The sequence below is a fragment of the Sciurus carolinensis genome, chromosome 5, assembly GCF_902686445.1.
Source record: "Sciurus carolinensis chromosome 5, mSciCar1.2, whole genome shotgun sequence".
NCBI lineage: Eukaryota > Metazoa > Chordata > Mammalia > Rodentia > Sciuridae > Sciurus > Sciurus carolinensis.
Genome location: NC_062217.1, coordinates 110,498,951 through 110,521,367, shown reverse-complemented (window position 1 = coordinate 110,521,367; position 22,417 = coordinate 110,498,951). Strand labels below are relative to the sequence as shown.

General features: G+C 33.6%; 1 protein-coding gene across 1 annotated transcript in view; it reads left to right on the top strand.

Annotated features, from left to right (window-relative positions):
• The window catches only part of Ipmk (inositol polyphosphate multikinase), a 54,309-nt gene extending 32,306 nt beyond the window's left edge, over positions 1–22,003 (top strand). The window contains exons 4-6 of the mRNA XM_047552462.1: positions 6,352–6,524; positions 18,040–18,121; positions 20,126–22,003. Of these exons, the coding sequence (XP_047408418.1) occupies positions 6,352–6,524; positions 18,040–18,121; positions 20,126–20,748 (878 nt within the window). The 3' untranslated portion in view covers positions 20,749–22,003. The remainder of the gene's footprint in view (positions 1–6,351; positions 6,525–18,039; positions 18,122–20,125) is intronic.
• Positions 22,004–22,417: the final 414 nt, after the last annotated feature.

Sequence of the window (22,417 nt, the reverse complement as noted above, 5' to 3'; positions counted from 1 at the left end):
CTTCAATGCATTGACTTAGTATGCCAAATTTCATTCGTAGGAAATCATGATCTCTCCAATTATTGTCAGTTAGGTTAGTTGTAAATTGGATGGCTCCTTTGTGTAAGAACTCTCCTGTTCTTCAATTGCATGAAAAAACTGAAAGTGAGCTCAAGTTCTGTTAACATCAGGCAGAATGTTCTTATCTGAAATGCCTGTGACCGGAAGTGTTTAAGGTTTGGGAATTTTTCAGATTTTGGAATATTTACATATGTACATGAGATATCTTGATGGGATCTAGGCTAATCATGAAATTCATTTATGTTTTATATGCACCTTGTAACCTGAAGGTAATTTCATTTTCTTTTCCTTATTTTTTATTTTATTTTATTTTCTGGTACCAAGGATTGAACCTAAGGGCCCTTAACCACTGAGCCACATCCCTAGCCCTTTTATTTTTTAGACAGGATCACACTAAGTTGCTTCTACCTTAGTTATCTGCAAATGTTGTGAACTTGATAATTCAGTAAACTTTTTGAGCTCATTTTCGGCATGTTATGTTAAATTGTTTTATAAACACTAATTCTCTTAATTGAATATAACTGGAGATTTTGATGCTGCTATGGTGAAAAGATAAGGTGAGGAAAATGAGAAAGAGGGTAGAAAATTTAAACAATAGGCAAGTAAATGACAGGTCATGAAGTATACATGATATGGAATAGTCCAGTGATATCAACAGTTGCCTCAGACAATTTCCTGTTCCTTTCCTACATTATTTGCTCTAGAAGATATTAGACAAAACTGCACCATGCAGATTTCTCATTTTAACTTTTGCTAGAGACTTCATAGAATTGTATTTCTACTTAAGTTAAAGAAATGTAAGATGACAAACTTACATTTATGTTTAGGTTATAGAATCATGAAAACAAATAGTAGATTTAAAGTTTAATAAAGTATTGAATATTTAATGTGGTTTGTATCTGTGGTTTACATAGTGTTAAGTTAATGACATTATTTCCTGGGTTGATTTTTGTTTTTTTTTTCTTTTGGTTTGAGCATCTTATGTTCTCAGGGTAGTGTTTTATAAAGCTGATAGTTTTTTTCTTCATAATTCAAAGTAGTAAAATGCTGAAAGTGGCAAAATACATAAAGTCAACTTGCTCAACAAAATTATTATATAATAACTTAAAGCATAATTGCTGACCACATACATTATTTTCTTTTAATTTTTTGACAGCTTTATTGAGATATAATTTACATATCATAAAACTGACTTATTTGAAACATATAATTCAGTGTTTTTTAATGTTTTCACAGAGTTTTACAATCATCACTATTATCCAATTTTAGAACATGGCCAGTGGGATTTTTTTTTTTAGTTGTAGATGAATGCAATAATTTTGTTTATTTTTTATGTGGCTTTGAGGATTGAACCCAGTGCCTCACACATTAGCTAGGCAAGTGTTCTACCATTGAACTACAACCCCAGCTGCCAGTGGGATGTTTTTAATATTAATATTTATTGTCAATTATCTTTGGAGATTTTGAGCTAGTTACATGTAATGAATCTCATTTGTATTTATGTATAAACACATAGAAGTCTACTACATGTATCATAAATAAACCTTTAGATATTTGATAGTTATTTGGAGGGATAGACAATTTTAACTCAAGAATATGAGGTAGCATTGAGCAGATGGAGAGTTTTCAAATAGAATTGGAAAGTTTCTGGATCAAGCTACTAATCAGGTTTCAAGAAGCATGTACTAAAACAAATCAGCACACATATCTATTTCCCCCTTCCTTTATTCCAAATTTGGGGGCTCACAGTCTCTACTTAGAATTCTTTCTACTTTAAATTTTTTTTTTTCTGAAAAATGACTGAAAATTGATGTGGAAAAGCAAAAATTATCTCTTTTTTTAAATTTGCATTTGGCTTAATTTTTGTGGTGGTTCTCCACTGGACTTTAACTTCTTTTTGGAGAGGTTCAGAAAAGAAGATAGTAGTGCTGGGGTTGTAGCTCAGTGGTAGAGTGCTTACCTGGCATATGTAAGGCACTGGGTTCGAGCCTCAGCACCACATAAAAATAAATAAATAAAACAAAGGTATTGTGTCCATCTACAATGTGCAGATACAATCAGTGAAAAACTTACTGAAACTTGGAATCCATATTTTAATAATTTATATAATCATTAATATTCATTAAGGGGACCTTAAATAAGTTTTCTTTCAATTCCCTCAGTGTCCCCCACCCCGACTTTCCTTTAAAACAGATGACTAGCCAAGAGTTACATATCTGAGCCCAAGATGGAACCAGAATTAGAAATCAAAGCCCAGGGGCTCTCTCTTTGCAGGTTTCTCAATCCTTCCTCTTCTCTCCTCTGCCTTCTTGTGCTAGCCCCACAGGAAGACCCAGAAATGTCACCAACAAGGGTTTTTTCTGAGTCCCATTTCTAAATTGGTAAGACTGGTAAGATTGTATCAGATTAATTCCTGCCCAGTGTCTGTGACCAAGGACTGAATTCCAGAGTATAACAATGACTTCATTTTTTAGGATCTGTGGATAGCTCTTGAGTTGAGTAGACACCATAATACCCAGTGACATTCTGTCTAGTCAAATGTGTTGTAAAAATTCTTTGCCTTTGACATTTAATATATTTTTACATCACAACTCAATGTTTCTAAGATTGAAACCAACCCCAAAACAATATTTAGTCTTAGGTTATATAAGACAGTCTCATATTTTCTCATTCTTTCATCCATTAAGTTGGATTTGCAGTCCAATAATGGGTAGTGACCTACAAACAGAAAAGTACTGCTCCACTCTACCCCCTGAGGGACCTAGCTGAAAAAGTGCCCTTTGTTATCCAGTCTGGCAATGCCTTATGAAGCTGCCTGTAGAAAATGCCTTTGATCATATAAGTAACTGAATCTCAAGATTGACCTACTTTGAATTAAGCTCTGTTCTATGGAAAGAATTTACTAGTAGCATTTTTCAGAGTGAATTAATACTCAGATTTATATACAGATGACAACCTATAAAAAAATAACAATCTCAGTGCTCAGATCATGCTGCATTTTTTCCTGCTTACCTTCTTCAGAAGCTTACTTGGAATTCATAACAACAGTTCTTTCCTAAGAACTCTATCTTTAAGGTAGGTTTTGATGTTTACTTTTAATAACATAGAAAAAAAGAAATGAGAATCTCAAGTTCTTATTTTTTCTTAGAGAAAATTGAGTCTGGAGAACTAAAACAGAACACCAAGCCAACTCTCAGTAAACCTTAGGGTTTTATTTCTGGAGGCTATTAATAAGTTATGTAGTGATTTTTTGATCATTTCAATCAGTCACATCAAGAACCTGAAAGTAAAGAAAAATGAATTAAGTCAGTGATAATCAACATCAAATAAAACCCATTATACTCATCCCTATTTACTGAAGAAATAACTCTATTTTAGAGTGAGGTAGGAGGGCGAAGTCCAAAGTCCCACTGGGAAGTAAAATTGGACAGGACAAACTCATCATTCAGCAAACCATTATATTAATATTATAAGTGGTTTACATTTGTACTTTTTCCCCTTTCCAAGAGAAAGAAAAAAACTAGGGATTTTTATATTCAGACTTGTAAAGTCTTTACGCGAGCTTCTGACAGGTCTGTTTTATCATAAACAAACAACAGATGAACGAATAAAGAAACTATGGTACATATACCATATGGAGTCTTACTCAGCCATTAAGAAGAATGGCTTTATGACATTTGCCAGTAAGTGGATGGACCTGGAGACTATCATGCTAAGTGAAATAATCCAATCCAAAAACCAAAAAAAAGTCAAATGTTTCACTGGTATGTGAAAGTTAACACACAATAATGCAGGGAGGGAAAGAATAGAAGTTCAGTAGAGAAAACAAAGGGGCAAAGAAGGGAAGGGAGGGAGAATAGGAAAAGCAAAGACAGTGGAATGAATCTGGCATAACTTTCCTATATACATATAGGAATACACCACAGTGAATCTCACCATCATGTACATCCACAAGTATGGGGTCCTAGTTAGAATAAGATAATTTTATTAGTTATATCAAGAGGGATTCTACTGTTATGTATAACTACAAAAAACAATAAAAAAAGAAACAGTTTGTCTTTAATCACTGCCAAATCAACAAGTTGAAAATAACCTTACACCGAAATATAGATGTGGGGTTCCCCTACTACCTTTGTACTTTCATGGATAGCTTCATCTTAGTAAGATATTTGGGTTCTTTTGACTCCAAATCAGTGATAATAATTTGTGAATGTTAAGGATCTTCCATAACAGAATCTTTAGTCTTTTCTGATATTTGAAATTCAAACCTTTTCTGTATGGAGAAAATTGATCTGTTTCCTTCCCTTTTGCTTGAGGTGGTTGGACATGGTAGGAGATTGATGGAAACTGCTGTGTTGCTTCCTTTCCTATCTTCTACATCCCTTGGTTGTCTTTTACAGCATAGAAGCTTGACTTCTATCTTTACTTTCTATACTGTTATGTCTGTATCCAGACCTTTTGTTTTTTCTTATCCTGTTGAAGATGTCTGTCTAAAATGTGTGAAGGGCTCCTTCTTGTACATTGGTGCTCCTCTCGTGGGTTACATTTGCTCTTCTGTCCTATTTGGGCTTAACTTCTGTATAATCATAACTTTCCTCCTTTGTTCCTTTGTCTAAGGGAGAAAATTTATATCTTGAGGAAGATCTCTCTTTCTCCTTTTTTTTTCTTTTTTATTCTTGTGGTACTGAGGATTGAACCCAGGGGTGTTCTACCATTTGAACATCTCCAGCCTTTTAAAGGTTTTTGTTTTGTTTTGTTTTGTTTAATTTTGAGACAGGTCTCACCGTGTTGCTGAGACTGTCACTGAACTCATGTTCTTCCTGCCTCAGTTTCCTGAGTCTCTGGGATTACAGGTGTGAACCACCACGCCTGGCAGATGTATGCCTCTTAAATCTGAGGTGCTTAAAACTCTTCAAGTCCTAACTGATCTATTCTCAATTTTGGTTCCACCAATATATATATATATATATATATATATCATTGTTTTTGTAATTTAATAACTGTGCTAGTCCTGGTGAGACAGGAACAAAGGAAAGGACTTCAGAGGGTAAGCCTTTTTTTATCTCTCATACGCATTTATTTAATTCTGAGAAAATGTGCTGTTTCTGTGTTGATATTCTCTATCTTGAAAAGTTTTCAGGAGGAATGCTTGTTAGTGCATTCATAAATGAAAATGAATGATGATAGTGTTTTACCTAGGAAAGGGGAAAAGAATTTCTTTGCTTATGTTTTCCCTCATTGGACCTTACTTCCAAACTTAAACTGTAAGCAGCTCATCTGTGTATGAAAACTGAGGCTTTATAATTTTATTCTTGAATCTCTTACATTTAAATTTTCTATGGGAAGATTTAAGCAGAATGCCAAAGTGATTTATAGACCAACGTTTGGGGAATGCCTGCATCCTAAAAAGCAAGATATACTTGTTTTCTCTGTGAAACTAGTAAGACTGGATGGAATGTATATTTGTAGTGACCATCATTTGAATGGTTTTACCCTTTTTCAACCTATATTTCTGTTGTATACTCTGTGGGAAGGACTTATTCCAATTACTTATTTTAGTTTTCAGTACCAGGGATTAAACACAGGGGCACTTAACCACTGAGCCACATCCTTAGTCCTTTTTATTTTTTTATTTTTATTGAGTTGCTTAGCGTCTCACTAGGCTTTGAACTTGCCATTCTCCTGCCTCAGTCTCAGGAATCAATGGGGTTATAGGCATGCACCATCATGCCTGCCTCTAATTACTAATTTTAAATGAAAAATAAATATTAAAGTACTAAGATCTTTTGCTGAAGCATACATAGATAGCATGAATGCATTTAAAGGGGGAATGTGAATGCATTCTGGAACAGCTCTTGAAATAATTTTACTTTTTTTAAGATTTGATTTTTTTAAACTTTATTTATATTTATGTGGTACTGAGGATCAAACCCAGTGCCTCACACATGTTAGGCTCTGCCACCGAGCCACAACCCCAGTCCATATTATTGCCTTTTTTAATGCCCGTGAAAACTTTATTATTGACTTCTTACCTTTGCTTAGAGTTGAATACTTCTTTTTTAGTTGAATACTTTTAAAATGCACCTCCTGCAAGAGTTTGTCAGTGATATTTATACTTGTTATAAATTTGTTGGTCATTTTTTTTTTTTTTGGTAAAAGATTAATAATCGCAGACTCTAGATTTATTTCAACCTCTTTCTGTTTGAGGATTTCCTCATTTTAGTTTTCTCTGGCAGTTACTTGAGTAGTATTATGTTTGTCTATTTCTAATTAAGGTTTTTTTAATAACAGATTTATACCTAAAACTGGAAGATGTGACCCATAAATTTAATAAGCCTTGTATAATGGATGTAAAGATCGGGCGAAAAAGTTATGATCCTTTTGCCTCATCTGAGAAGATTCAGCAACAGGTCAGCAAGTACCCATTAATGGAAGAGATTGGGTTCTTGGTGCTTGGCATGAGGGTAAGAGCGATTATTGGCATAATATGTACATTTTTATTTGCTTGTTTTTCCCTTGAAAATTATAGATATCATAATACTACTATATCAGAAGATGATATTTTGAAATTGGATTATCTATAAGTCCCCAGTGTATGAATTACATACCTTGTGTAATGAAGATAGGGATTTTTATCTCTTCTTCACTGATACATGGTCAGTGTCTCTGGTTAAATGAACACATAACTGAACCTCAAGACTATAACTTTGGTGATTTTGTTTTAAAAAAGCTTTAAGTTTAGTTGCAAAAAAATGTTAAAAGTAAATGTGATTATTTCCCATGAGAATTGAACTGTTTATATATTCAGTGATTTTACTATATTTTTAAAATTGAAAATAAAATATAGATTGCTTCAACCTTTGTGGTTTAAAATAGTTGTTTTATTTCCTGACAATTCTGTTGCATTTTTAGTTTTTAATTTTTAACAAAATACCAAATAGTTTTACATATTTGGCATACCATGTAATGTTTTGATATATGTTTAATGTTCCCATCAGGGTAAACATATCTATTACCTCAAATATTTACATTTGTGGTGAAAATATTCACCTTTGTGGTGAAAATATTCAAAATTCTTTCTTCTAGTTCTTAAAAAATATACAGTACATTATCATTATCTTTTGGTACCTTACTATACAGTAGAATGCCAGAACTTCTTTTCTCTGTCTCTCTCTTTTTTTTTTTTTTTTTTTTTTTTGTGATGTGCTGGGTATTGAACCCAGGCATTTCTTTGTGCTTATGAAGCAAGCACTCTACCGACTGAGCTATCTCCCCAGCCCTCCTTTTCTCTTTCTAACTATAACTTGGTACTTATTGATTGACCTTCGGATTGGCAGTTTGAGTTGGCTCAGGTAGAGGGTTCTTTGTGTGGTTGCTGTCATCAGATAACTTGACTAGGACTTGCTGGTTTAAAATGACCTTGCTCTTGGTCTAGAAGTTGGCACTAATTCTTTTTTTTTTTTTTTTTTTTTAATATATTTATTTATTTATTTTAATTGTATACAAATGGGATACATGTTGTTTCTCTATTTGTACATAGAGTCAAGGCATACCATTTGTGTAATCATACGTTTACATAGGGCAATGATGTTTATTTTTTTCCCTTCCCCCCCACCCCTCCCACCCCACTTTTCCCTCTATACAGTCCTTCTTTCCTTCATTCTTACTGCTCTCCTTATCCCTAACCCTAAACCTAACCCTAAACCTAATGCTAACCCCTCCCACCCCCCATTATATGTCCTCATCCGCTTATCAGCGAGATCATTCGTCCTTTAGTTTTTTGAGATTGGCTTATCTCACTTAGCATGATATTCTCCAATTTCGTCCATTTGCCTACAAATGCCATAATTTTATCATTGGCACTAATTCTTAACTGTCTTTTTTGTGGTGTCATCTGTCAGAAGGCTAGCTTAAGCTTTTTCATGTCACAGTACCACATTCCAAGAGGCACCAGCAGGAGCTGCAAGTGTTCTTAAGTTGATAGGGTTGAGAAATAGATTCCTCTTCTGATGGTGAGGAAAAACCAAGCCACAAGTTGAATAACAGAGTGCACAAGGATGGAAAAGAAGAATTGTTCAAGCACATAGTTGGGAAATAATATGGAATAAAAATCTCTAAACAAATGGTATGTCTTCTAGATGTAGGGAGATAAAATTTGTGGATATACCAAACGATTGCTTACCTCTATAAGCATAATAAATCATCATGTAAGATGATATGCAAATCTTCCTTTGCATTTTAAATAGGAGGACTAATAGGAAACATTATAGGTGATTGTTAGTATGATGGTAATAATAACCATTGAATTTGATACTCAGATTATAAGCAAAACAAGGAAAATTATCCATGCATTTATTCCATTTTAGAAAACAATAAATTGTGGGTATACAGAAAAGGAAAATAAATGGAATAATATTAAAACAAATAACAAATAGGCATCCCATAGAAATCTGAATGGACAGCTATTTAAATCTCTACTCTTTTCAAATTTCTTATCCTCCCACTTTATCACTTAGAGGATGATTCTCACCTTTGGAAAAAATAAAAACCATCAGAGAGGATTTACCTTAAAACATTTCCTCTAAAATCATGACTCAGACAAGTCCACTCTCACCACCCCCACCACCCCCTTTTTTCTTTTTCATTAATTTTTTTTGGTACTGGGACTGAATTTAGGGGCTGTCTACCGTTGAGCTACATCCCTGCTCCTTTTTATTTATTTATTTATTTGTTTGTTTGGTTCTTTTGGGGGGGACCTTACTAAGTCGCTGAGGCTGGCTGTAAACTTGCAGTCCCCTTGTCTCAGCCTCCCAAGTTGTTGGGATTATAGATGTGTCACCTAGCTTCACTAGTCTCCTTTTTAGCATAGTTCTTGACATTTTAGCCAGAGCAATTAGGAGAAGGAAATTAAAGAAATACAAATAGGAAAAGAAGTGAAATTATTTCCAAATGATATGATCCTATGTATAGAAAAACCAAAAACTCTACCAGAAGACTTCTAGAGCTGATAAACAAATTCAACAAAGTAGCAGGAGACAAAGTCAGTATTCAAAAACTAATAGTTTTTCTATATAAGGAACTCAATGAAAAGAAATCAGGAAAATAATTCCATTCACAATGGCTTTAAAAAAAATAAATAAAATGCCTGAGAATATATCTAACCAAGGAGGCAAAAGACTTCTACAAATAAAACTGTAGATTCCCAAAGAAAGAAATTGAAGTGGACATTAGAAGATGGAAAGACAGCCTATGTTCTTGGATAGACAGAATTAATATTGTCAAAATTACATACTCACAAAAGCAATCTAGTGATTCAGTGCAGTCCCCATTAAAATACCAATGACATCAGTCCTTGGCCCTGAAAAAAAAATGACATTCTATAAAAACAGAGTCCTAAAGTTTATATGAATGAATAAGAGACCCAGGATAGCCAAAGCAATTCTGAGCATTAAGAATAAGGTTGAAGGTAACCCAATACCTGACCTCAAATTATACTATGGAGTTATAGTAACAAAAACAGTATGGTGTTTTCATAAAAAACAGATAGGAAGATCAGTGGAATAGAATAGAAGACACAGACAAACTCAAACAGATAACAGTCATCTCATCCTTGACAAAGGTGCCAAAAAACAATGTTGGAGGAACCCTATCTATCTCTACATAAAAGTCAATTCAGAATGAATCAAAGACCTCAGAACTAGAACACAGACGCTTTGCAATGGTTAGAAGAAAACATAGGGTCAACATTCCAACATTGAGGCTTAGGCAGTGACTTCCTTAGTAAATGTTCTGAAGCTCAAGTAATAAAACCAAGAATTATAAGAAGGGTGGATCAAATTAAAAAGCTTCTCTACAGCAAAGGAAAATAAAGAGAGCTGGGTGCAGTGGCAAATGCCTATGATCCCAGTGACTTGAGAGGCTGAGGCAAGAGGATCACAAGTTAGAGGCCAGCCTCAGCAAGTTGGTGAGACCCTGTCTCAAAATAAAAATGAACTCGAGTTGTATGTAGCTCAGTAGGGTAAAGTGCCCCTGCATTCAATCCCCAGTACCAACCACCAGGAAAAAAAAAAAAAAAAAAAAAGTGAGAAGAGATCTTTCCTATGGAATGGGAGAAAATCTTTGCCAGCTACTCTTCCAGCAGAGGATTACTGTCCAGAATATTTAAAGAACTTAAAAAACCTAACACCAATAAAACAATCAGTAAAAAGGCAAATGAACTAACATATTTCTCAAAAGAAGTGATACAAATGGCTAAGAAATACATGGGAAAAAAAAATGTCCCAAATCCTTAAACAGTCAGGGAAATGCAAATCAAAACCACTGAGATTTCATCTCACCCATTTAGAATGGTAAACATCAAGAATATAAATAAATGCTGGTGAAGATATGGGGAGAAAGGAACACAAAACATTGTTTGCGTGACTGCAGATTAGTACCACCACTATGGAAATCAGTATTGAGGTTCTTCAAAAGACTGGAATGGAACTTCCATATACTCAACTATTCTATTTCTTGGAATTTATCCAAGAGCTGAAATCAGCATAGTGTAGTACTATTTGCATTCCAGTGTTCATGGCAGCACAATTCATAAGAGCCAGATGAATAGTATATACACAAAATGTGTAATATATATATAATGTGTTATATATACACAATGGAGATCTACTTCACCATAAAGAATAAAATTATGATATTTGCTGGCAAATGTATGAAACTGTAAATCATGCCAAGTGAAATAAGCCAGACACAGAAAGTCATGAGTCAGATCTCTCCTGTGGAAACTAGAGAGAAATAAGGAATTAAAAAAGGGGATCTCATGAAAGTAGAAGGGAAAACAGTAGAGTAGAAGAAAGGGTTGTAGGGGTTTGGGAGAGTGTAGGAACAGCAGTATGAAATGACTAAATTATACTGTGTATATGTATGCATATATTACATGGAATTCTGCTTTTATGTATAGTTATGACATACCAATTTTTTAAAAGTTAATAAGTAGAAGGAACACCAATCAAGTAAAGGAAGGGAGTTAGGAGAGAGGGGAGGGGAAGAAAAGGGGAAATACTGGGGAATGAAAAAGAGCAAATTATGTTATATACCTGTGTGAATATGTCACAGTTAACCCCACAGTTATGTATAATTATAACACTCTAATAAAAACATTAAAAATAGAATCTTTTACTATTGATTTTCTCATCTTTATCTTCAACTTCTGCCTATTCACTGTTATTTGTTTTAAATATGTTCATATCACGTAATTTAAAAAAAAAATAGAACATCAAAATCCCTCCTGTTGTAGATTTAACTTGTCTCCTCTTCAGAACCAAACTGGTTATTTCGATTTCCTTACTTCCTGCTCAGAATCCAACCCAGTCCAATCTGGCTTCTGCTCATACTGCTACCAGGTGACTCCTCACTAAGGTCCCTAATGACACCTCCATGTCACTAAAACCAAGTAACATTTTTCATTATTCATCTTACTTTACTTTGAAGGGCAGCCTTCAATATTGACCAAGTTCTCCTTAAGACATTTTTCTTTGTGTTGGTGACATCCCACCTCCAGTCTGGTTTCTTTCTAAGACCACTTTGCAATCTCCTTTGCCAGATAATTTCTTTTTAGGTGTTTCTCTTGGTTCCATTTTAATACTCCCTCTCTTTTTGTGTAGTACTTTCTGTTCTCTTTGTTTCAGTTTTGGTTCACTGATAACTCCCAAATGTATATGTCTTCATCCTCTGCTTTTTCCTTGTATCTTCTAGTTTGTGTTTCTAACAGCCTCCTAGACATTGACTTAGACATTTCAAACCCAGTACATAGGAAGACTGACACATTTATTCTTCTCTCAAATGATTATAACAGTAACACCAAATCTCTCTTATTCCCTATTTTAGTAAATGACACACCATACATCCAGTTTTACAAAGTAGTAGAAACCTGGTAGTCACTGTTACCCCTCAGAGCCATCTCTTAAATTCCCAAACGTCTCTTGAGTCTCATTATCACTGTTGTACCTTTCTGAACTTTGGTCTCTGAAATTCAGTTTTGCTCTTTTCTGATCTGTTCTCCAAACATTATAAAATGTTTGTCTATTCACAATATTCCCCTGTTTAAAAACTTGAGTGGATTTCCATTACCTTTAGTGTACACTTACAGGATAAATAAGGCATTGTGTACTGTAACTTTGCTGGGATGTATTGCTTCCCTAGATAGAGAGGTTTGTTTGCATTTTCTTGTATCTTGTTTTGTTTTGTTTGTGGTGCTGGGTATTGAACCCAGATCCTTGAATCTGCTAGGTATGGGCTGTATCACTGAGCTTTATCCTTTGCTCCCTGCTTTTATGTCTTTAAAATAGCTTTATTAAGACTTAACTTAAAATCCATTTAATTCGTTCAGTTAAAATCCAGTTGTGGGTATAGCTCATTGGTAGAATACTTGTCTAGAGTGTGCAAGACCCTGGATTGGATTCCCAGCACCACAAAAGTAAAAATGAAAAAACAAAGTTGGTCCTCTGGTATCCAGGGGTTCTGCACTTGTGAATGAGTTCAGTCAAATGTGGATCAAAAATATTTTTCCAAAAAAATGGCATTTGTACTAACATATAGACATTTTTCTTATTCCATAAGCATTACCATATGAAATATTTACATTGTATTAGGTAATGTAAGTTTTCTAGCAATGGTTTAAAGGTTACAGATGAATGTGTGCATAGCTTATATGTAAATATTATGCCATTTTGTGTAAGGGACTTTGTCCTTGGATTTTGTTATCTGCAAGGGGTCCTGAAACCAATCCTCTGTGGATATTGAAGGATGACAGGATGACTGGATACCTTTAATTGATTTTCATCTATTTACATGGTTGGGCAAACATCACCACATTTACCTTTTTTATCACTCTTCAAAAACACTTTATACTCATTAGCAATCACTTCCCATATCTTCCCAACCCCCCTATTGTTACATGACCACTTACCTATTTTCTGTCTCCATAGATTTGCCTCTTCTGGATAATTCATGTAATTAAAATAATGTGGTCTTTTATGACTGTCTTCTTTTAATATTTTCAAGGTTCATCCATGCTGTATCATGTATCATTACTTTTAATTGCCAAATAACATTCCAGCATGTGGATAATACCATATTTTATTTTTCTATTTGTTCATTGGTGGACTTTAGGTTGTTTCCCTTTTTATAAATATTTAATGTACAAGTTTCTGTGTACAAGTTTTATTTCTTTTGGTTAGATTCTTAAAATGTTGAATTCGTAGCTACTATGGTTAAGTTTATGTTTAAGTTTTTAAGGAGCTGCTAAAGTAATTGTACCATTTTACATTCCCACCAAAAATATTCTTATTTTCTCCATATCCTTGACCTATGTTACTTTTTATTATTTTTTATTTTGGGGGGATCCACTTGGTGAGTGTCACGTGGTATCTTATGGTTTTGAATTTCCTTTCCCTAATAGTTAATGTGGTTGAGTATCTTTTCTTACTACTTATTGACTGTTTATCTATCTTCTTCAGAGAAATGTCTATTCAGATTCTTTGTCCACTTTCAGTTGGTTTGATTTTTTTATTGAGTTGTATACAAATCCCTTATGAGCTACTCAGTACTCCATTTTGTAACTTTTTTCCTGTTCTGTGGGTCATCTTTTTACTTTCTTAATGGTGTCCTTTGAAGCATAAAAATTTTTTGTTGGGAAGTCCAATCTGTTTGTTTTCCTTTTTTTTTTTTTTTAACTTATGCTTATGGTATCATATGTAAGAAACCATTGCCTAACCCAAAGTCATCAAGATTTAAACATTTTAACTTTAAAAAAATAATTTATTTTCTTTAGTGAATGGTAAGTTCATTGAACTTTTAAAGATCACGGTGGGTTTTTAGACTGATAAAAATGACAGAGCTGGATAATTTTGAAATTACCAGGGTCTCACTGAGTTGCTTAGTGCCACACTTTTGCTGAGGCTGACTTTGAGAACTTGTGATCCTCTTGTTTCAGCCTCTTGAGCCTCTGGGATTACAGGCATGTGCCACCGCTCCCAGCTTAAATATATTTTTGTTATCATGTTTTCTGTTATAGTGAAGGGGTTTGGTAGGTAGATAACATGCTTATTTTCTGTGCAGTTAGGAATTCTTTATTTTTAAATGTCTTTAAGCAATTATACTGTTTCCTTGATCTCAAGATGGTATAGATTAATAAGACTCACCATTGACTTAACAAAGTTTCTTAACATGTGTCATAAAAGAGGTAGAACTGGGCATGGTGGCACACACCTATAATTCCAGCAGCAACTCAGGAGGCTGAGGCAGAAGGATTGCAAGTTGGAGATCAGCTTCATCAACTTAGCAAGAACCTTTTGCAAAATAAAAAATTAAAAGGGCTAAGGATGTGTGATGCAGTGTTGAAGTGCCCCTGGGTTCAATCCCTAATACCAAAAAAGTAAATAAATAAATAAAAATAAAAGAGGTAGAAACGGAATAGGGCCTGTAAAAGCAAGGAAGCCATAAAAGGGAGAATAGAGTAATTTTGGAAAAGGTGGGGTTTTAAAACTGACAACAAGGGATAATAGTAGATGGAAAAACCAAGAAATGGCAGAACATGTTTGTGAAACCATTAAGAGTTTATGTAAAGGACTGGAATAGGATAGGTGTATATGATTTTAAAAGTGTCAGATTTAGAGCACCAATAAAACAACCTGAAAAAAAGTATCAGGCTTAAGAGAAGTGACTTGCTTTGGAATTTAGTATTTTTAAATAGTGATAGTGTTCATATGGGCTAACTGTTGTAAATGTAGTTATTTAACTTTTCAATTCTGTATTGTCTGAAAACATATGGTATATAATTATAGGGATTTAATTAATTAAAATATAATTTGTAAAATTCACCTGAAGAATTTTTAAATACATGTATTTTAAGATTTTAGGTGATTTCATTTTTAGTGTTCCAGTATATTTTTGGCAACAACTTAATTATTATTATTATTTTTTTTTTGGTTCTGGGTATTGAACCGAGGGCACTTGACCATTGAGCCACATCCCCAACCCCTTTTAAAAATACTTTATTTTGAGACAAGGTCTTGTTTATTTACGTAGGCCTCACTAAGTTGGTGAGGCTGGTTTTGAATTCGAGATTCTTCTGTCTCAACCCACTTGGATTATAGGCATGAACCACTGTGCCTGACTTAAGTCAATAAAGAAGTTCTGTTTAATTTTTAGTCTATATGTGAAATTTAGGTTCTCACGTGTGAGATTTAATTTGGCTCATATAATATATTGTTGAATAATAAAATAGCGACAATTGTGTTTTTAGAATTGTGTGTGTGTGTGTGTGTGTGTGTATGTGTATGTGTTACTTACTGGGGTTTGAACCCAGGGCCTGACTGAGCTACATCCCCAACCCTTTTCTAAATTTTATTTTTGAGATAGGGTCTCAATAAGTTGCCCGGGCTGGCTACAAACTTGCAGTCTTCTCGTGTCAGCCTGCAGAGTAGCTGGCATTACAGGCAAGTGCCACCACACCCAACCTTAGAATCTTATTGTTATTTGTTTATTCTTTGGTCCTGGTGATTGAACTCAGGTTCTCACTCAAGCTAAACATGTGCTCTACCACTGAGCTATGTCCTTAGCCCTAGAACCCTCTTTGAAACATATGTAAAATAGAGAATGTGATTTTAAGACAATGTTTTAGTTGTGTTTAACAGTTCTTATTAAAAATAATTTGTCCTTAATTGAATGGAATCTTTGGTGTTTATAAAGTGCTTTCTTCCATTCATAGTACCACTTTGTTCAAATAAATTGTCTTTCTTGGACTGGGAGTGTAGCTCAGTGGTATAGCTCTTACCTAGTATACTTGAGGATCTGGGTTCCATCTCCAGTCCTGGGGGTAGAAGTCTTCTTCCTGCCTTAAATAGGCCTGTGTCTGTGAAAGAACATAGTCTGAACTTTTTCAATGTGGCGAAACATTGAAAATTAGCCATATCAGACTGGAAGTTAAAATGTATCAATTTCTAAATTATTCTTAATGCTTCTTAAAAATAAGTTTTGAGAATATGCAGATTCCAAAACCTATGGAAACATACAGTGAGTAGTTCACCTCCACACAGTATATCTTATTATAGTTATTTTTTTCCCATTGTATCCTTGTGGAGATACTTTAAACATACACATAAGTGGCATCTATGTGTTCTTTTATCACAAAACCTGCTTCTAATACTATTCTGTGTGTTGCTCCCCGCCCCCCATAACATATCCTGGAGATCTTTGTATTGTGGCACAGTATTGTTATTCCATAATTTAACCAGTTCACTTTGATGGATTCCTTGTTTCTGGTGTTTTGCTATTACAAGCAGTGGTTTAGTGAGTAACCATAGACCTACTTCATTTTACCAGTGTGCTAGCATATCCTTGGGATAAATCTTTAGAGGGTAATTTCTGGGCTTATGTGCATTTATAATTTTGTCTCATATTGGCAGTTTGCTTGATATGGAGCAGTGTTTTTCAACCAGGGGCAATTTTACTGCCCTGGGAGACATTTGGCAATGTCTGGAGACTTTCATTTGCCACATTTAGAGGGAAGGGCTGTACTCCTGGTAAGTTTGAGAGCTATTTGATTTCTGTGAACTCTTCAAATCCTTTGTTCATTTTTCCTTAAGTGTAAACATTTCAGCTAGTTTCTCAATTTGTATTTTCATTTCTGCGTGGCAGAAACACTATTTAAAACATACTGTATGGGGTGAAAATTCTGAGTTTTGATTGGAAATGCCTTCCCTAATTATAAGTTATTCAAGGATTCTTCCATGTTTTTTTAAGAAGGGGGCTTTTATCATTTCATTTTGCGCATTGTGGTCTTGGATATATTTGGAATTTATCTTGGCATACAGTATAAGGTTTGAATACAACTTACTCTACTTAATCAGACTAAACATTGATAAATAATCCATCCTTTCTCATTGGTTTAAAATTCTATTATCATATACTGAATTCTCATTCGTGTTTGATTTTCTAAAATACATTTTAATATCTGGTATGTAGGATGGTAGGGTTAGTCCTATTTGTTTTTTCCTGACTCTTAATTGTTTTTCTAAGTGAACTGTTTTCGTTGTTGTTGTTGAGCGGGTGATCCTTTTTTTGAGTTGGGGCCTCACGTTGCCCATAGTAGCCTAAAACTCCTGAACTCAAGCTGTCCTTGTGCTTTGGTCTCTTAGTTGGGACTATAGGGGTATGCCATACCTGCTCTATGTGAACTTTAGAAATAACTTATATGGTTAGTTATAGATTAACCGAATAGAAGTGATATCTTTTATGATGTTGAACTGTCTTCTTGGAGAACATAAATGGGTGTTTATCTTAGGAATGTTCTAAAGATGTCTTCATATAGATTTGTACTTATTCAATTTGTTTATATGTCTTAATCTTTGGGTTGCATTTGTAAATGGGATCTTTTCTCCCATTTTCTGACTGGCTTTATAAATATAAAAGATTGTTTTCTGTTTACTAATTTGTACTTTATGACCATTTCAACTTTTATTATTTATATTTATTTTTAAATCTATTACCTATGAAGAATAATTCTATATTATCCTTTTTTATATGATTATACCTTTCTTTTTTGTCTTATCTATTTACATCTGCTAGTAACTGCAGAACAATATTAGATAGTAATAGTGACAAAAGACATTGTGGTAGAATACTTTTTGTGGAAGCTTTTTGTATTTGAAAAGAAATGTATCCTTATTTTTCCTTTAAACTTGATCCCAACTTTTGGTAGATTAAGACAGATAAATTTATCAACAGTGGATATTAAATTTGTTAAATATCTTTTTAGCATTCATTGATATGATTACATGATTTTTTTTCTTTTAAAACCATTAGAATGAATGATGTAAGTCAATCTTATTTTTAACTCACCATTTCATTGCTGAGTTAAATCCATGTGGTCAAGGAGGGATTAGTTTTTTTAATATTCACTGTTTTTCTTCTTTTTGACAGGTTTATCATGTTCATTCTGATAGCTATGAGACACAAAATCAGCACTATGGAAGAAGTTTAACAAAAGAAACTATAAAAGATGGTAAGTATTTAAAAAAGAAAGAATGTTTTTATTATTGTATCAGTAATAATTCTAAAGTTATTTCAATTTTAGTTTTCCTTCAAAATAATCAAATTCATAATGAATGTTTTTTTAAATGAAGCAGATTAACAAAATTGGATTAATCAGAACTCCTGGTTCATAATGTACCCAAATCAAATGGTATTTTTTAACATTTTCATCATTTCTTACTAATATGTGTGTTAACTTTTATCATTGCCATGATAAAAATCACTGAGATAGTCAACTTTTATTTTTCCTTTGGTGCTGAGGATTGAATCCAAGGCCTTGTGCATGCGAGGCAAGCACTCTACCAACTGAGCTACATACCCTAGTTAACTTTTTAAAAGGAGAAAAATGGGTGTTTTGGCTCACAGTTATTAGTCTGTGATCATTTGGTCTTATGCTTTGGACTTAGGGTGGCACAGTACATTGTGGTAGGAGCATGTTATAGAAGAAAGCTTTTCTCCTCATGGTGTCTAGGAAGCATGGAGAGGGGAACGAGGGCAAAGATCTCAATATGTCCTCCAAGGGCACAGTCTCAGTGATCTAACTTCTTCCCAGTAGACCCACCTCCTAAAGGTTCTACCACTTTCCAGTGAGACCAAACTTCACACATAGGCAGGGGATACTACATATCCAAATTGTGGCAGTGTGCTTTTATAAACAATATTGAACATTTGTGAATCAACTGTCTAGGTCATACTGAAACTGAAGGTTGTCTTTAAAATCATTTTTTAAGTAAAGACTGTGAGTCATAGTATATCACAACTGCTTGTTATATAAGAGACTTTAAGATATATGTTGTATGTAATTTTTTTTGAAACTTCTAGTGTGTAGTTGAGCTATAAAACTGATATATGCTTCTAAAATATTTGTGGTAAGATATCACAAAAGCAAGGATATCCTGGATCTCTGGAACATTTATTCTTGGCTCTACTAAGATAGAAACCAGTTAATGTGTAGCACAAGTTTGTGAAGCATTTTTTTGTTATTTATAGAAAACAGACATCCACAGTGTGAGCTTAACAGTTAATGTTTCCTTTGGTATACTTAACCAACAGCCAAGATAGTATTAAGATTGGCTACTTTCAGAATATTTTTCTGGGATACAGTCTGGTCCTATCTGAATATCTTTCTTAACACTTACTGTTCTAAGGTAGAGGAGCAGATTATTTAAAAACAAATAAAATTGTACATGCCCATAAATTCCCATAAAAGTTTAAGGCATAATTTGAAGAGATGCCTAGTAACACAAGTTGTTTAAAACATTTAAAAGTTTCCATTTTAATAGTCAACCTGGAGAAGTGCTGGTCCCAAGCAAACTTAACTCTTGTGAAAAGACTAATCAGTATTGAGGAAAAATAAAAATTAGTAGAATTATGATTTGGTATTTGGTAACAAGTCATTGATATCATTAAAAAATGGTTATAATTTGACTCTTGGTTTTAGACAGCTCTTAATTGTAATCCTAAAGAACAGGTATTTTTCTCTGTAAAATTCCTCACAGCAAATCTTGGAATTGCATTTCTTCATAGAAAACATAAAGCTAAACTTCCAGTCTACTTGTAATGAATTTCCTTTTTGTTTGACTAGGGTATTTCACTTTAAATTTGTGTCATTTAAATGTTTTCTAATATGCATTCTTCACCAAAAATTAAGTTGAGAGCTAAAGTTTCTGTGTCTAACAGGAATTCCTAGAATTCCAGGTTTAGCTATTCTATTAACTATAAGGATGGTGGGAAAAATACTGAAGAATTTTATCTATTGTGAATCCACTTTCCAAATGATAACTCTTCACTCAAAATTAAATTGAGATCTAAAATTTCTATGTCAAACAGGAATTCCTAGAATTTTAGGTTTAACTATTCAATTAACTGTAAGGGTGGTGGAGAAAATACTGAAGAATTTTATCTACTGTGAATTTACTTCCCAAATGATAACTCTTTCATACACTGGTTCTAATCCTAATGTATTGTTTTATAGGAGTCTCCAAGTTTTTTCATAATGGTTTCTGCCTAAGAAAAGATGCTATTGCTGCCAGTATTCAGAAGATTGAGAAAATTCTCCAGTGGTTTGAAAGCCAGAAGCAGCTTAGCTTTTATGCAAGTTCGTTACTGTTTGTTTATGAAGGTTCATCTCAGCCAACCACTACAAAATCAAATGACAGAACTTTGGCAGAAAAGTTTTTGTCCAAAGGACAATTGTCAGACACTGAGTTACTGGAGTATAACAATAACTTTCGTGTGTTAAGTTCTACAGCAAATGGAAAAATAGAGGCTTCAGTAGGCAAAAGCTTATCCAAGATGTATGCTTGTCACAGAAAAATGTATTCAAAAAAACATCACAGTCAGACTTCATTGAAAGTTGAAAATATGGAGCAAGACAATGGGTGGAAAAGCATGTCACAGGAACATTTAAACGGAAATGTACTTTCCCAACTGGAAAAAGTTTTCTACCATTTTCCCACTGGTTGCCAAGAGATTGCGGAAGTAGAAGTGCGAATGATAGATTTTGCTCATGTGTTCCCTAGCAACACAATAGATGAGGGATATGTTTATGGTCTAAAGCATTTAATTACTGTACTTCGAAGTATTTTAGACAATTGAATCTTTTGCTGCAGTCTTTTTAAGGGGTGAACAAATCATAATGAAGAGCAGCAGTTATTATCTCTGCACCTGTAATGCTGTGTAAAAACTTTGTATTGTGAGTCAACATTTTATTTGTCTTTATACTTTTGGTAGAAAGGTTAACTTTTTTATAATCTTACTCAGGAATACTAATTTGTTCATTAGAAACCTATGAAGAATAAAGAAACAGGAATGTTAAGCAGGGAATGTGGTGGTACATGGCCTAAACATCTATTTGGCTCAAGCAAAATGGAAACCATTTTTCAGTAAGTAAGAGTTTATTTAGCTTTCTGTAGCCAATGTATCATGAAATCTGTCCACCCAACCTTGAAAATGAGCCATACTAACCTATTGCATAATTAGAACCCTCAAAATCTAGAAAGCACAGGTTGATATTCTTAGTATTACTATGTATGAAGTTATTAAAACTGGAGAAAATTCTACTTCAGAAGTAAGTACCATTTAGGTTTTATATTAAAAGTTCAGACCAGCATATCAAAAGGTGCTTCTTAGTGAAATGATGTAGAAATGTTGCATTCCAAAAGCAGGTTTTCCCTTTAATTTCCATTTATCTATGTAATACAAAATAGTATACTTTGTGAAATATATAATGGAAATGAACAACAACAACAACAACAACAAAAACAAAAATACCTTGAAATTAAAGGCACTGATGATTCTTACCAGGATCAGAAGAGAGAAATTATTTGCAAGAAACAAAATATTTTTTCTTTTAAATTCTTTTATTGCAAGTTCTTTTATGGCAAAATTGGAATCTATATTTACTACATTGTGAGAAGGTATTACATAATATGAAGGTATACATGTAATACCTTTTTCTTAAACAGAGGCTTCAAAGAAGTGGATGGTTGAAACTATTTTTCCTCTAAACAATTTTTTAGAGTGTTTTCCTTTTAAAATTCATGTATTTATGTGTTCCCATTTAGTTAAGCAGTAGTATAAATGTTTGTTGCTAAATATAGTGTTTCTCAGAATTTGGTTAAGCAGTGAAAAACCATCTAATCATGTAAGTGTTTTCAAAATACTGTGTGTAAATTAGTGCATCTTATAGGGTTTGGTGCATATCTGAATCTGTACTTCTGGTTCACTATTATTCATAACAGTTTTAGACCATATCCAAAGAGAAATTAATTTTATTGGGAGCAGAGGCAAAAACAGATTTGTAAATATAATCTTTGTTTCACACACATACCACCTTTTTAAAATAACTAGGTATTTTCATTGAAAACTTGTAAGACTTTGAAATTAAATTTGCAAATACATTTAATGTTAATGCTTTCAGAGCACTTTGACTCAATAGTAGCACATCTAACAGTTGAGCAGTTTTGCTATATTCCTGGAACACATTTTGGAGTTATGAATTATTAAGATCTTTTCCTCCTCTTTTCACCTCAGAATTACAAGTTAAACTTCTAAATCCAATTGCCATTTTTATGTGGTATGGAGGAAATTTTGTTTATCTTACCTTCCCAACTCTCTCTAAGGGTACTTTGCAAATATCTGAGTCCAAACAAAGATACCGGATAAATGTTCTATGAATTCTATACTTAGCAAAATCTATTAAACTGGCATAACTTTATATGCATTTTGTTATTTTTATTTAGAATTAGTGTAAAATATTTTTCCT